The sequence below is a fragment of the Opisthocomus hoazin genome, chromosome 8, assembly GCF_030867145.1.
Source record: "Opisthocomus hoazin isolate bOpiHoa1 chromosome 8, bOpiHoa1.hap1, whole genome shotgun sequence".
Classification (NCBI taxonomy): Eukaryota; Metazoa; Chordata; class Aves; order Opisthocomiformes; family Opisthocomidae; genus Opisthocomus; species Opisthocomus hoazin.
Window position 1 is genome coordinate 62,195,616 of NC_134421.1, and position 12,246 is coordinate 62,207,861.

At 41.0% G+C, this 12,246-nt stretch overlaps 1 protein-coding gene across 1 annotated transcript in view; it reads left to right on the top strand.

Annotated features, from left to right (window-relative positions):
* GNAI1 (G protein subunit alpha i1) overlaps nt 1-12,246 on the top strand; it is a 39,439-nt gene that overhangs the window by 10,668 nt on the left and 16,525 nt on the right. The window contains exons 2-3 of the mRNA XM_075427966.1: nt 11,880-11,922; nt 12,005-12,146. Of these exons, the coding sequence (XP_075284081.1) occupies nt 11,880-11,922; nt 12,005-12,146 (185 nt within the window). The remainder of the gene's footprint in view (nt 1-11,879; nt 11,923-12,004; nt 12,147-12,246) is intronic.

Genomic DNA, 12,246 nt, shown 5'->3' on the forward strand with positions numbered 1-12,246 from the left:
CCAGAATAACCTGCATAAAGCATGCCTGTGTTGCAGCGGGGAATTTTTTGTAAAGTATCTTTGTGATTAAAGATAGTTTGCTTAGTAGTAGCAGTTCTCTCTGGTATCTCATTCACTGAACCTACAATCTTTGCACACCATATTTATAGCTCAGTGAACAGTAAAAGGCCATGAAGGCCAACCATGCTGTCAGGAGAAACGTCAGGGCACGCTGAGCTTTTAGAGGTTTATTAGATATATATTTGGAGGTCTGGCATGCTGTACTCTGTTAGCAGAAATTGACAGTAACTATCTTGGTAAACATTCTAAGAGCAGAGGAGGTAGTTCTTTTTGTTGGAGCACTCTGCCTTTGTCTTGTGTGTAGTGTGGTCGTCTTGTGTGTAGTGTGGTCAGATACAATATCCACTCAAACTCATGTTCTAGAAGGTCTTTAATTATGCAGTAATTGTTTCTGAGCATACTATGATGTGTGGAGGAAGATAACCACCTTTACTTCAATTTTTGTAAGTAACAAATTTATATATGATTTTTAATTTTGAAGAAAAGATCACTTATTTGCTGTTAGTGAAGTTCCATTAGAAACACTAACAAGTTTCTGGACTTTGATTTTTGATGAGATTCCCAAATTTTTTACAGTATGGTAGTGTGGAGGCTGGTCTTTGATACATTGAAGTAGTCAACTGGTAATCTTACCAGGCTGCTGTCAGCATTGACGTATTAGATAAACCTGGAGCCACAAATGTTTTAGATGCTGGTGGTATGGCATATGGTTGTCAGGCTGCAAGCATGATTACTATGTGGTTTTCATCTCCAGATGTGTATCCATTCCCCTATTTAATTTCTGACATAAGGGGTTTATTTCTAAACCTTTGAGTCTCAGCTTGTCACGATCCAGCTGTGTTTGGCACCTCACACAAAGGAAGCTTTGCTTATATCTTAATTTGAGAAAATGCTTCAGATGTTTAAGTACAATGGCACTGTCCCTCTGTAAGGTAATGATAATGGTTTTTAAGAGATGTCTTGTATGTTCTCAACTGATAAATCTTTTTTAAAAAAAGTAAATTCAGTTCTAAGGTACCATATTTCCTTTTGAATGTTTCACAGAGTTTCTGAAATACAATACTTGGGATTGTACTGGTCTCCTTTATAGTAAGACAATGAGTCCATAATATGGTTATGCTATAAGTGATGTGCATAATGATAAAAGGGTTTGTACTATATACCAGTTACTGTACAGCTAATAATTTGAAACAGTTTAGGAATATAAATACAACAACAGTTTTGAAGAGCTATATATAATTTATATTTGAAAGCTGCAAGCATTCAAGTGTATTGCACATAAAATTGCACATAAAAATTTCTGCTAAGGTGTCTCCTTATCACATGCATCAAATTCTAAGCAAAAAAGTAGATTTCATAAGTCATAAAAAGATATTAAGCACTAATAGAAAATTTGAAATAGCTGGAAACTCAGTTCGTACTTCTAAAGATAAAGATGTGAATAAAACTTGCCTTAAGGTTTGCAAAATGGATGTGCGCTCTACTCGTTTTACCATTAGCTTTATTTTTTAGAATTCATTGATTACCAGAGGTTATACTGAATACAGAACCATACTTTTTCTTCATTGTTTCCATATTAACATAATTATGACATGAACCACCAATGTGTTCTCACAGCCCAGAAGGCCAACCATACCCTGGGCTGCATCCACAGCAGCATGGCCAGCAGGGCAAGGGAGGGAATTCTGCCCCTCTGCTCCACTCTGAGACCCCACCTGGAGTCCTGCATCCAGCTCTGGAGCGCTCAGCGCGGGAAAGACATGGACCTTCTGGAGCGAGTCCAGAGAAGGGCCACAAAGTTGATCAGAGGGATGGAACCTCTCACCCTGGAGAAGGCTGTGGGGACACATTATTGTGACCTTTGAGTACTTAAAGGGGACCTATAGGAAAGAGGGTGACAATCTTTTTAGCAAGGCCTATTGCGACAGGGCAAGGACTAATGGCTTTACGCTAAGGGAGGGTAGACTCAGGTTGGATATAAGGAAGAAATTTTTTACAATGAGGGCAGTGAGGCACTGGCACAAGTTGCCCGGAGAGGTAGTGGAGGCCCCATCCCTGGAAACATTCAAGGCCAGGTTGTACAGGGCTTTGAGGAATCTGGTCTAGTTGAAGATGTCCCTGCTCACTGCAGGAAGGTTGGGCTAGATGACCTCTAAAGGTCCCTTTCAGCCCAAAGCATTCTATGATTCTATAATACAGTCTTCATCTTGTTTGTGTGTTTAGTAGTAGCCTAAGTGTCTAAGAAACTTAAAGCAGTTTATTAGAGGTCTAGACCTGAATAAACACACAGGATGCTAACTTGAGTTAATGTGTGATTGCTTCTTGAGGTAGTATTTTCTATTAATGGTTTTATTAAATTATGTTTTCTATATATCGATTATTTTGTTGTATAGTGTTGATCTCAAACAATCTACTAAGAGCTAGGAAAGAAATAATTATAATTAATTCTGGATTTGTTAGGGAATTTACAAAAGTGATGGTGGCTTATGTATTTAAATGGTACTTCTTCTGCAGGACTAAGCCAGCGTGCAGCTACTGAAACCATGAGAATTATCTCAGATCTTTTATCTGAGTCAGTGTCGTAATTTTAGAATCTGTCGCTCTTGTGGTTTCAACCGGTAATGTAATCTAGGATTCACACTCTATTACTACATGGCTAAGTTACTGAAACATTTTACTCCAGATATTATTCACACGGTTTCTTTCATCACTCATTCAAAGTTTCTTGGCACATTCAAGTTCTACTAGGTATGGAAATTCCAAGACTAATGCCACCTTATAGGGAATAAGTACTGTCAACCTTTGACTGTATGAAAACAGTTAGGAAGGGGACAAGGAGCATAAACTCTGTCAGTGGCAGCAGCAACCCCAGAATTAGAAGAATACAAGATGGTGTTGGATAAGAAGTGTAACTGCTGAGTGGCTTCAAAAAGAGTGGGGACGCAAGACAAACCAATATGCTTTGCAGGGAGATACAGCAGTGTGGATGCTGGTGTCAGAGGATGTTTCATTTAGTGGCCAGCCTGTATGGTGGATGTGTAGCAACAAATTTCCACTGCTTGTGGGTTTCTTGTACTAGCACTGCTGTATTTTGAATATAGTAACAATGATTAGCAGCTTGAATTCCACTGTAAGTCTCATGTCTGGTAATGTATCATGAGGTGATAGATTTAAGAGATTATACTTCTAAGGTATGTGCTTTTATAAGAGATTACTTGCCCCATAGCAGAAACAGTAGAAATCCCTGGCCTTTTAGCTTGTGCTGTGACCACTGGCAGGTGAGGAACAGGCACCATTCACCTTGTGTCTTCTGCTGTGAAATGGTAACATCTGATAGAAGACTGGGTACAAGAGTTGTTGGGAGAGAACTTTACAGTGGGTGAATCTAACAATTTTCGAGTCAGTGTGTTATATTTTGAATTTCACATGTTTTGCATGCATCTGTTTCGCATGTTTAAGTTAATCTGATGCAAGTCTCCTGTTTTACAGTCTGAAAAGCTGACAAGTATCCACTGAAAGTCTAGTATTAATTTCTCTTGTCCGTACTTCAGCTCTTCTCTGGCGACACAGAAGACTATTCCACTTGTTTGTGGGTTGTGTTCCCTTGTCGGACTTGCTTTGTGGCTCAAAGCCAGCCCTATTTCACTCTTTATATTTTATCCAACTCTTCGTCTAGATTTTTTTTTCCCAAAATTTAGTCTACAGTTTTGTCTGTGTTAGTGTTGCGAGGAGTATATTTGCGCTATTAGGAACTGTTGTACTTGACAGTTGATTTCCACCAAAGGAGGATACTATGACTGTGAAGTTTGCATTGCTTTTTGTTTTAGTTTTGATTAGTTTCCTCAGTAAACAATCAGCAAATGCTTCACAAGCTGAAAATGTTACTATTAAGATCTCAGCACTTATAAACAGCAGTAACTGTGCTTGGGTTCATAAAACGTTTGTTGCAGAAATTTGTAGTTCTGGAATGCTTGCTATGTCAACAGTGTGTGGGATAAGAAATCATGAGACTCTGAGTAGTTTAAAGTAACATTTTTGCTGACCTGTTCTTTTTAATCAAATTATATAAAGCTTATTTCAATTGTTTTTAAACACAGACCTGCTCCATTTGTAAAGTAAAAGAATATTGAATGTGTCTAAAATGATGTTTACTAGAATTTCATAGTAATGAGTCATAGACTTACAGAATCATTTAGGTTGGAAAAGACCCTTAAGAACTTACAGTCCAATTGAGTCTGTCTTTTTAATATTTTTTAGACAGTTTGTGTGTAACTGGCCAAATAGCAGCTTGGAGAATGAAATATTGCTTTAGCTGTTTCTTAAATTTATCTGAGCTTTGCTAGCCCGACTCAATTCCTTCAGAATACTAAATGTGAGGTTGATCTGTTAAATGTTTTTTTTTGTTTGTTTTTTTAAGACACTTGAACATGAAGATGCTTTGTTCTTTCTCTGTACTTCCAAAGTTGAAAGTTGGCTTTGAAAGAAAAATTGTAGTACAAATTTAGTCCCTCTTATTTAGCTGACATTAAGTGTGCTGTGGATGGTGCAGCAGGGTTAGCACGTAAACCCAGGCCTATGACTAAGTATGGTTTCACTGAGTGCTGTCATAACTCATGCTGGGTCCAGGTGAGTGGCTGCTTGGGATACCACCAGTACTAGCTGTTGGAAGTATTGACATGTGAAGGTAGAGCCTGATTACTAAACTTTGAAGCCGAAGACCCTTCAGATTACAGTAGACTCTATGGGGGAAAACACAGTTCTGCTGTTTCCTGTGTTAAATTTTGCTGATTGGACATGTTGCACATGCTTTGCTTCTGCAGTTTGTCAGTCTACGTAATGAAGCACAAGGATCCACCTGCTTTCTGGCAAGCAGGTGTAGTAAGAGTGTTAGACTTGGTTGAAGTTATATTTCCACTGAACTATGTGAATAAAAGTTTTTAAATTCTGTGCTTTAAATTGGATTTTCATAGGATAAGTGTTGCTCTCTTTTTTTTTCGTGAGGAGCACACGAAGGACACAAAATGTGCAAGAGAGATGAAAACACTTGTCAGTTATTAAAATTTTCTTTTGTCCAAGTGATGCCCTAGTAGTTAGCTTAGACTTTCATTTAAAAGTAAGCAAACAAAAACTCCCTACCACTCTTTCATATTTGCAACTGATACACTGCTGTTCTACTCTGAGCAGAAGTGTCAAGTCTTTTTATGAACATCTTTTGTTGCACATAAATAGTGAGCCAGTAAGACTGTCTGTTCAAGTTATTGGCAGTAGTGAAGCTGAAATCAAGTGTCACACTTTAGTAGGCCATAAATAGTATCCTTTACTAGATGATTGAGGAATATACACTCAAGTCTGTCTAAATTTGGGTAGGGTTTGGTTGTGACAGTACAGCTAGCTCTGACATTTTATATGCAGCTGTCACATGAAATATTTAATACTGCTTGCTCCTGTCTCAAACTTTCTAAACCAGAGTTAGTTCTCATTTTGCTATATGGACAACTTATTCACACTGAAATAAAGGAGGAAATTTTACAAATGCATCCATCAGAAAACCTGGCTGAGCTCTACATTCAGGAGTGCAATAAAAAAAAGAATCTCCTTTCAGTATGGGACATTGAGTGAGGTGTAATTTTCTTGCATGTTTCTCAAAGATTATTAGGCAAGCTGCAGGCATTTTAGCATGCAGTTAAAAAAAAAAAACAACAAACAAAACAAAAACAAAACACAAAGCAAGCACAAGTGTTTCTATTTTCCAGTAAATAAAATAGGGGAATGCATCATCCAGGAACTCACTGTTGATGTTAGTAATAAACGACTTAATTATTTTTCATATATATTAGGAGTGTGGTTATGTTACTGAGAATTCTAGGTATTTGGTACATGAGAATTCTAACACTGTAGAGAAACATGCGTATCTGACTCGGGGAAAAAATGAGTAGAAAGTATATTATAAAATAATTAAATTGTGAGACTGTAACTAGCCCTGATGCTAACCTGCTTGGTTAGTCACATGTGGCAATTTTTAACAGAAAGAGCACTTCACAGGGTAATGTAAACTAAATGCTGTAGTAATATTTCTTATCTCCAAAACTGCTGTTGAATGCAGGTATATGTACTTTATTCAAATTATCTCTATAAAAATATTAACCCAAAGCAAATTATGGTAATTTCATTAATAAAGCTAACCTTTAAACTTTTGTCACCTATTTGTGGTTAAGTGCATAATTGGGTATTTACAGATTAGGTGTTAATTTGGCTTATAAATGCTTCATGTGTCATGATAGCAAATGACTTTTGTACTGGTATCTCTGTTTTCAGTTTATATTAATATACTGATATTGAACTTTCATGGCAGCTCACAGTCTGAGAATTATTGCTACTCTATAAAGAAGCCTGCAGGTTTATTAAAAAAATAAGTCTTTTACTTGGACATCAGCTAAAGATGGTGTTAAGAGATCTTAGATTGATGTTGACAGACCTGCTCTATTTCTTAGCTACTTAATTCTGCAGCACACTAGCTTCTGTTGGTGCTAGCACTCATTATACTGTGTGTTGGAGGAAAGGAAGTCTAGCCACATCAGTAGTAGTGCTTGGGAAGAGGTGGGACAAATTTTGGCAGCCAGTCTTAAATTGGCTTGAGCCTGTCATGAAGCTACATATTTGGTTGAATCGGAGGAGTATCCCACAGACATCACTATACAGTAGTCAAAATGTTGAAATATTCTGTTATACTGACATCAAATAATATTTTAAGATGGAAGAAACCTCTAGAGGTCATCTAGTTCAACCCTTCACTCAAAGCCAGGCTAACATCAAAATAGATAAGATTGCTCAGAGTCATGTCCTGTTGAATCTTGAAGATCTCCAAGGCTGAGTTTCTACTTCCTTTCTGCACAATCAGTTGCAGTGCTTAACCTGTTCCGTGGGGATAGGTTCCCTGCCCACCCTTATACCTCTGTAAAACTGTGCTGCAGCTTCTTGGACTTCAGGAGAGCTAAATTTGGCCTCTTCAAGGACCCACTTGGAGGAGTGGCATGGGTTAGGGCCCTAGAAGTAGGGGGTCTAAAAGAGCTGATTACTGTTCAAGCATCACTTCCTCCATGCTTAAGGTTGATGCATCCCCATGAGTAAGAAATCAAGCAAAGGAGGCAGGAGGCCTGCATGGATGAGCAAGGAGCTTCTAGCAAAACTCAAATGGAAGAAGGTGGTCTACGGAACATGGAAAGAGCGACAGGCCACTTAGGAGGAATATAGAAATTTCGGAGTATGCAGAGTGCAATGAGGAAAGCTAAGGTCCACCTGGAATTAAATCTGGCTAGGGATGTCAAACACAACAAGAAGGGCTTCTTCAACTAGATCAGCAGCAAATGGGGAAGACTAGGGAGAATGTGGGGCCGCTGCTGAATGAGGTGGGTGCCCTGGTGACGGAGGATACAGAGAAGGCAGAGTTACTGATCTGCCTTTGCTTCAGTTTCTACTGCTAAGGCTGGCCCTCAGGCATCCCAGTCGCTGGAGGTAAGAGAGAAAGCCTGGAAAAAGGATGACCTTCCCTTGGTCGAGGAGGGTTGGGTTAGAGGTCATTTAAGCAATCTGGATGCCCGCAAATCCATGGGTCCCGATGGGATGCACCTGCGAGTGCGGAGGGAGCTGGCGGATGTCATTGCTGAGCCACTCTCCATCATCTTTGAGAGGTCCTGGAGGACAGGAAGTGCATGAGGACTGGAGGAAAGCCAATGTCACTCCAGTATGCAAAAAGGGCAAGAAGGAGGACCCAGGGAACTACAGGCCGGTCAGCCTCACCTCCATCCCAGGAAAGGTGATGGAGCAGCTTATCCTGGAGGCCATCATGAAGCAAGTGGAGAAAAAGAAGGTTATCAGGGGTAGTCAGCATGGATTCACCAAGGGGAAATCATGCCTGACCAATCTAATAGCTTTCTATGATGACATGACTGGCTGGGTAGACGAAGGGAGAGCCGTGGATGTTGTCTACCTTGACTTCAGCAAGGCTTTTGACACAGTCTCCCATGATATCCTCCTAGGGAAGCTGAGGAAGTGTGGGCTGGATGAGTGGTCGGTGAAGTGGATAGAGAAGTGACTGAATGGCAGAGCTCAGAGGGTTGTCATCAGCAGCGCTGAGTCTAGTTGGAGGCTGGTAACTAGTGGCGTCCCCCAGGAATTAGTACTTGGCCCAGTCTTATTCAACTTATTCTTCACCTGGATGAAGAGTTAGTGTACCCTCACCAAGTTTACTGATGACACCAAACTGGGAGGAGTGGTAGATACACCAGAAGGCTGTGCTGCCATTCAGCGAGACCTGGACAGGCTGGAGAGTTGGGCGCAGAGGAACCTGATGAGGTTCAACAAGGGCAAGTGCAGGGTCCTGCACCTGGGGAGGAACAGTCCCATGCACCAGTACAGGCTTGGGGTGGACCTGCTGGAGAGCAGCTCTGCGGAGAGGGACCTGCTTGTCCTGGTGGATGACAAGTTAGCCATGAGCCAGCAGTGTGCCCTGATTGCCAAGAAGGCCAATGGCATCCTGGGGTGCATTAAGAAGAGTGTGGCCAGCAGGTCAAGGGAGGTTCTCCTTCCCCTTTACACTGCCTTAGTGAGGCCCCATCTGGAGTACTGTGTCCAGTTCTGGGCTCCCCAGTTCAAGAAAGATGAAGAGCTACTGGAGAGAGTCCAGCGGAGGGCTACGAGGATGGTGAGGGGACTGGAGCATCTCCCCTACGAGGAGAGGCTGAGGGAGCTGGGCTTGTTTAGCCTGAAGAAGAGAAGGCTGAGAGGGGACCTTCTAAATGCTTATAAATATCTTAAGAGTGGGTGTCAGAAGGATGGGGCCAGATTCTTTTCAGTGGTGCCCAGCAACAGGATGAGGGGCAATGGGCACAAACTGAAGCACAGGAAGTTCCGTCTGAACATGAGGAAGAACTTCTTCCCTCTGAGCGTTGACAGAGCACTGGAACAGGCTGCCCAGGGATGTTGTGGAGTCTCCTTCTCTGGAGATATTCAAGACCTGCCTGGACAAGGTCCTGTGCAGCCTGATGTAGGTGACCCTGCTTTGGCAGGAGGGTTGGACTCGATGACCCACAGAGGTCCCTTCCAACCCCTACCGTTCTTTGATTGATTATTCTCTGATTCTTCATTGCTTCACATTTTTTTTATTGTGTACCTCTGAGAAGTTTGCTTCTGTCTTCAACTCTCTTAAGTGGGTTTTATGAAGAGGACAGCAATTAGACACATATCCCATCTCACCTCTTTCCCCTTGGTAGTCTTTCTAGGTTTAAAAACCCTAATTCTGTGCAGCTTTTCCTTGCATGCCATGTGCACCAGCCTTCTTTTTTTTTGTCTAGTTTATCAGTATCTCATTTACTGGGCGTTGAGTGGGGTAGCAGTACGCAGTACTCGGATACAGCATGATAAATGTTGGCTGCTGGGGAATAACAGCTTCTTTTGACTTGACTGCAGTTTTACCAGTACAGCAGTGGTAGCTGTTGGCCGGGATCAACCCAAACACCCACGCAGCTGCTTGATCACTCTCCTCATCCCAAGGGAGAGGAAAAGGTAGAAGAAAGGTGAGAAGGCTCATGGGTCAGGATAAGAACATTTTAATAGAGAAAGCAAAAGCTTGTGCTCACAAGCAAAGCAAAAAGAAGAATTAGTTCCCTACTTCCCATTGGAAGGCAGATGTTTGGCTGCTTCCTGGAAAGCAAGGCCCCAGCATGCACAATGGTTGTTTGGGAAGACAAACACCGTAACCACAAATGTCCTCCCCTCCTCCTCCTTTCCCTGAGCTTTTACTGCTGAGCGTGATATCATGTGGTATGGAATATCACTTGGGTCAGCTGTAATGGCTATGTCCCTTCTTAACCTCCTGTCAACCTCCAGCCAACTCATATGGGTGGGGATGGGGTGGAAAAGAGAGAAAGCCTTGATGCTGCACATGCACTTGTCATCAATAGCAAAAAGACTGGTGTATTATCAACATAGGTTTAGCCACAGATCCAAAGCACAAAACCATGTGGGCTGCTGTAAAGAAAGTTAACTCCATCCCAGCCAGACCCAGTGCAGCAGTCTGGTGTGGGGTTGACCTTCATTGTCACTAGGGCCCACTACTGAGTCTTCAGGTTGTTGATACCCACAGTCATTTCCTGCACTCATTAGTCCCAAGTCTGTATTGTTGCATGGGTTATCCTGTGCCACTTGGAGGACTTCAAATTTGTCTCTGTTTACGGTCACAAAATTCCTGTCAACTCAGTCCCCTAGCTTGTGGGGGATCCTCTGAATAGCACCTCTGTTCTCCACCACTGTGATCACTTCCTGGCCTGCCAGGCTGATGTTGCCTGGAGAGTCAGTGTGGGTGTGTTCCATCCTGGCTTTCAGTTCACTGATGGAGGTGTTGAACTGTATTAGCCCAGTATCATCTGAAGATTGCCTCTTCTAACTAGAAGTTGGTTAGATTTTAAACCGTTGACCACAACCACAAGTGTTGAAGTCTGTCTGTCTAGGCAGATTTTCAGACACCTTGAAGTTGATATTTATCCAGTTTGGTACAAGGATGCCATGGGAGGTGGCATCGAAAGCCTTATTAGAGTCAGTGTAACTGACATCCATTGGTGTTCTTCATCCCCAAAATCAGCTATGTCCTCATGAAAAGTTATCAAGTTAGGTGCAGTTTGCACATTGTAAATCCATGCTGGCAATTCCTAGTCACCTTTTTGTTCATGTGCCTGGAAATGACTTCCAGGAATATATGCTGTATAGTTAGTCTGAGGATCGAGGTGAGGCTGACTGTCTTGTAATGCCTCAAATTCCGCTTCTTGCCCTTTGTTGAAGATGAATACAGCCTTTATCAGTGGCTTCTCATGGTCACAGTGACCTCTAAAGAAGAGAGTTCTCTTTGGTTGTATTAGAATTGGACAACTGGTGTTCTGTTTGCATTTGAAATAACTGTAGACTGAGTGTAGATTGTGCTCGCTTCTGCAAAACCACATTGAGAAAGAGGAAGTGTAAGAGGGAGAATTCAGCACAAGTTGCAGGCAAACTGGGAGCGTTTTGTCTAATGGGATTCAATCACAGCGCTAAGAGTTCCATAATTTTTTCAGAGAAAGAAACAGACTAAAGAAAGCGGAGGTAAAGTAAACCAAGGTTGTTCAGGCAGCAGAAACTGCATTTTTTTCCTCTGTCTGCTGAGAGACGTACTCGTTATTTTTGTAAGCTTTGTATTTTAACAAAACATGCTTTTTTTTGTTTGTCTGTAACTTGTTAAGCATTGAGAATGGTATCAGCGTGTCTGGCAAACCTCATGCAATCTGTTCCAACAAAGACTAGTTTGACTGTTTTGGTTTCTGCTTGCAAGGGCCAAAAGATGGTTACAAGGACTAGAACCCTGAAGAGTTTGAAGATGTTCATTTGCAACATTGAAGACCATTAATATAGTGTGAAGAACTTATAACAGAGGTTTTTGGTTAGGTGTTGATTAAAAAGGCAGTTAGAGGAATTGAGCTTCAGACCCTTTTGAAGCTGAAAACTGATCATCTGTTTGCATTAGAAACACCAACAGACTATGTAAAGATTATGCTCACTTCTATAAAAAGAAATGGAAAGACTTTTTAGAGCGTAATGATTTATTCTTAAAACGTCTTGATGTTGAAACTTCCAGCTCGAGACGCTTACATTTTGATTTTATAAATTAATTTGTAACAAATGTACTTTTCACGATTGAAGGTTTTTATATTGGTTAGGTATTTGAAGTGTAGAAACTAAATGTGTTTTCAAAGATTAATTAAATTCTAACTGATTTTCATGCATTTATTTTTCAGGAGCTGGTGAGTCAGGGAAGAGCACAATTGTAAAACAAATGAAGTAAGTATGGTGAAATACTATGATAGAGAAATATTTTTTTTTTTAAATTTGAATAGAGAATTTATTTTTTTTCCTTCTGTAGGATTATCCATGAAGCTGGTTATTCAGAAGAAGAATGTAAACAGTACAAAGCTGTTGTCTACAGTAACACCATTCAGTCCATTATTGCTATCATAAGAGCAATGGGGAGGTTGAAGATAGACTTTGGTGATCCAACCAGGGCTGTGAGTATTGAAGTACACAGATACCCAGCTGAAATATCCATTAATTTTCAATTTTTCTCTGTTATTGTTTCCTGAAAAAGTCTCTTGATATCCAAGAATC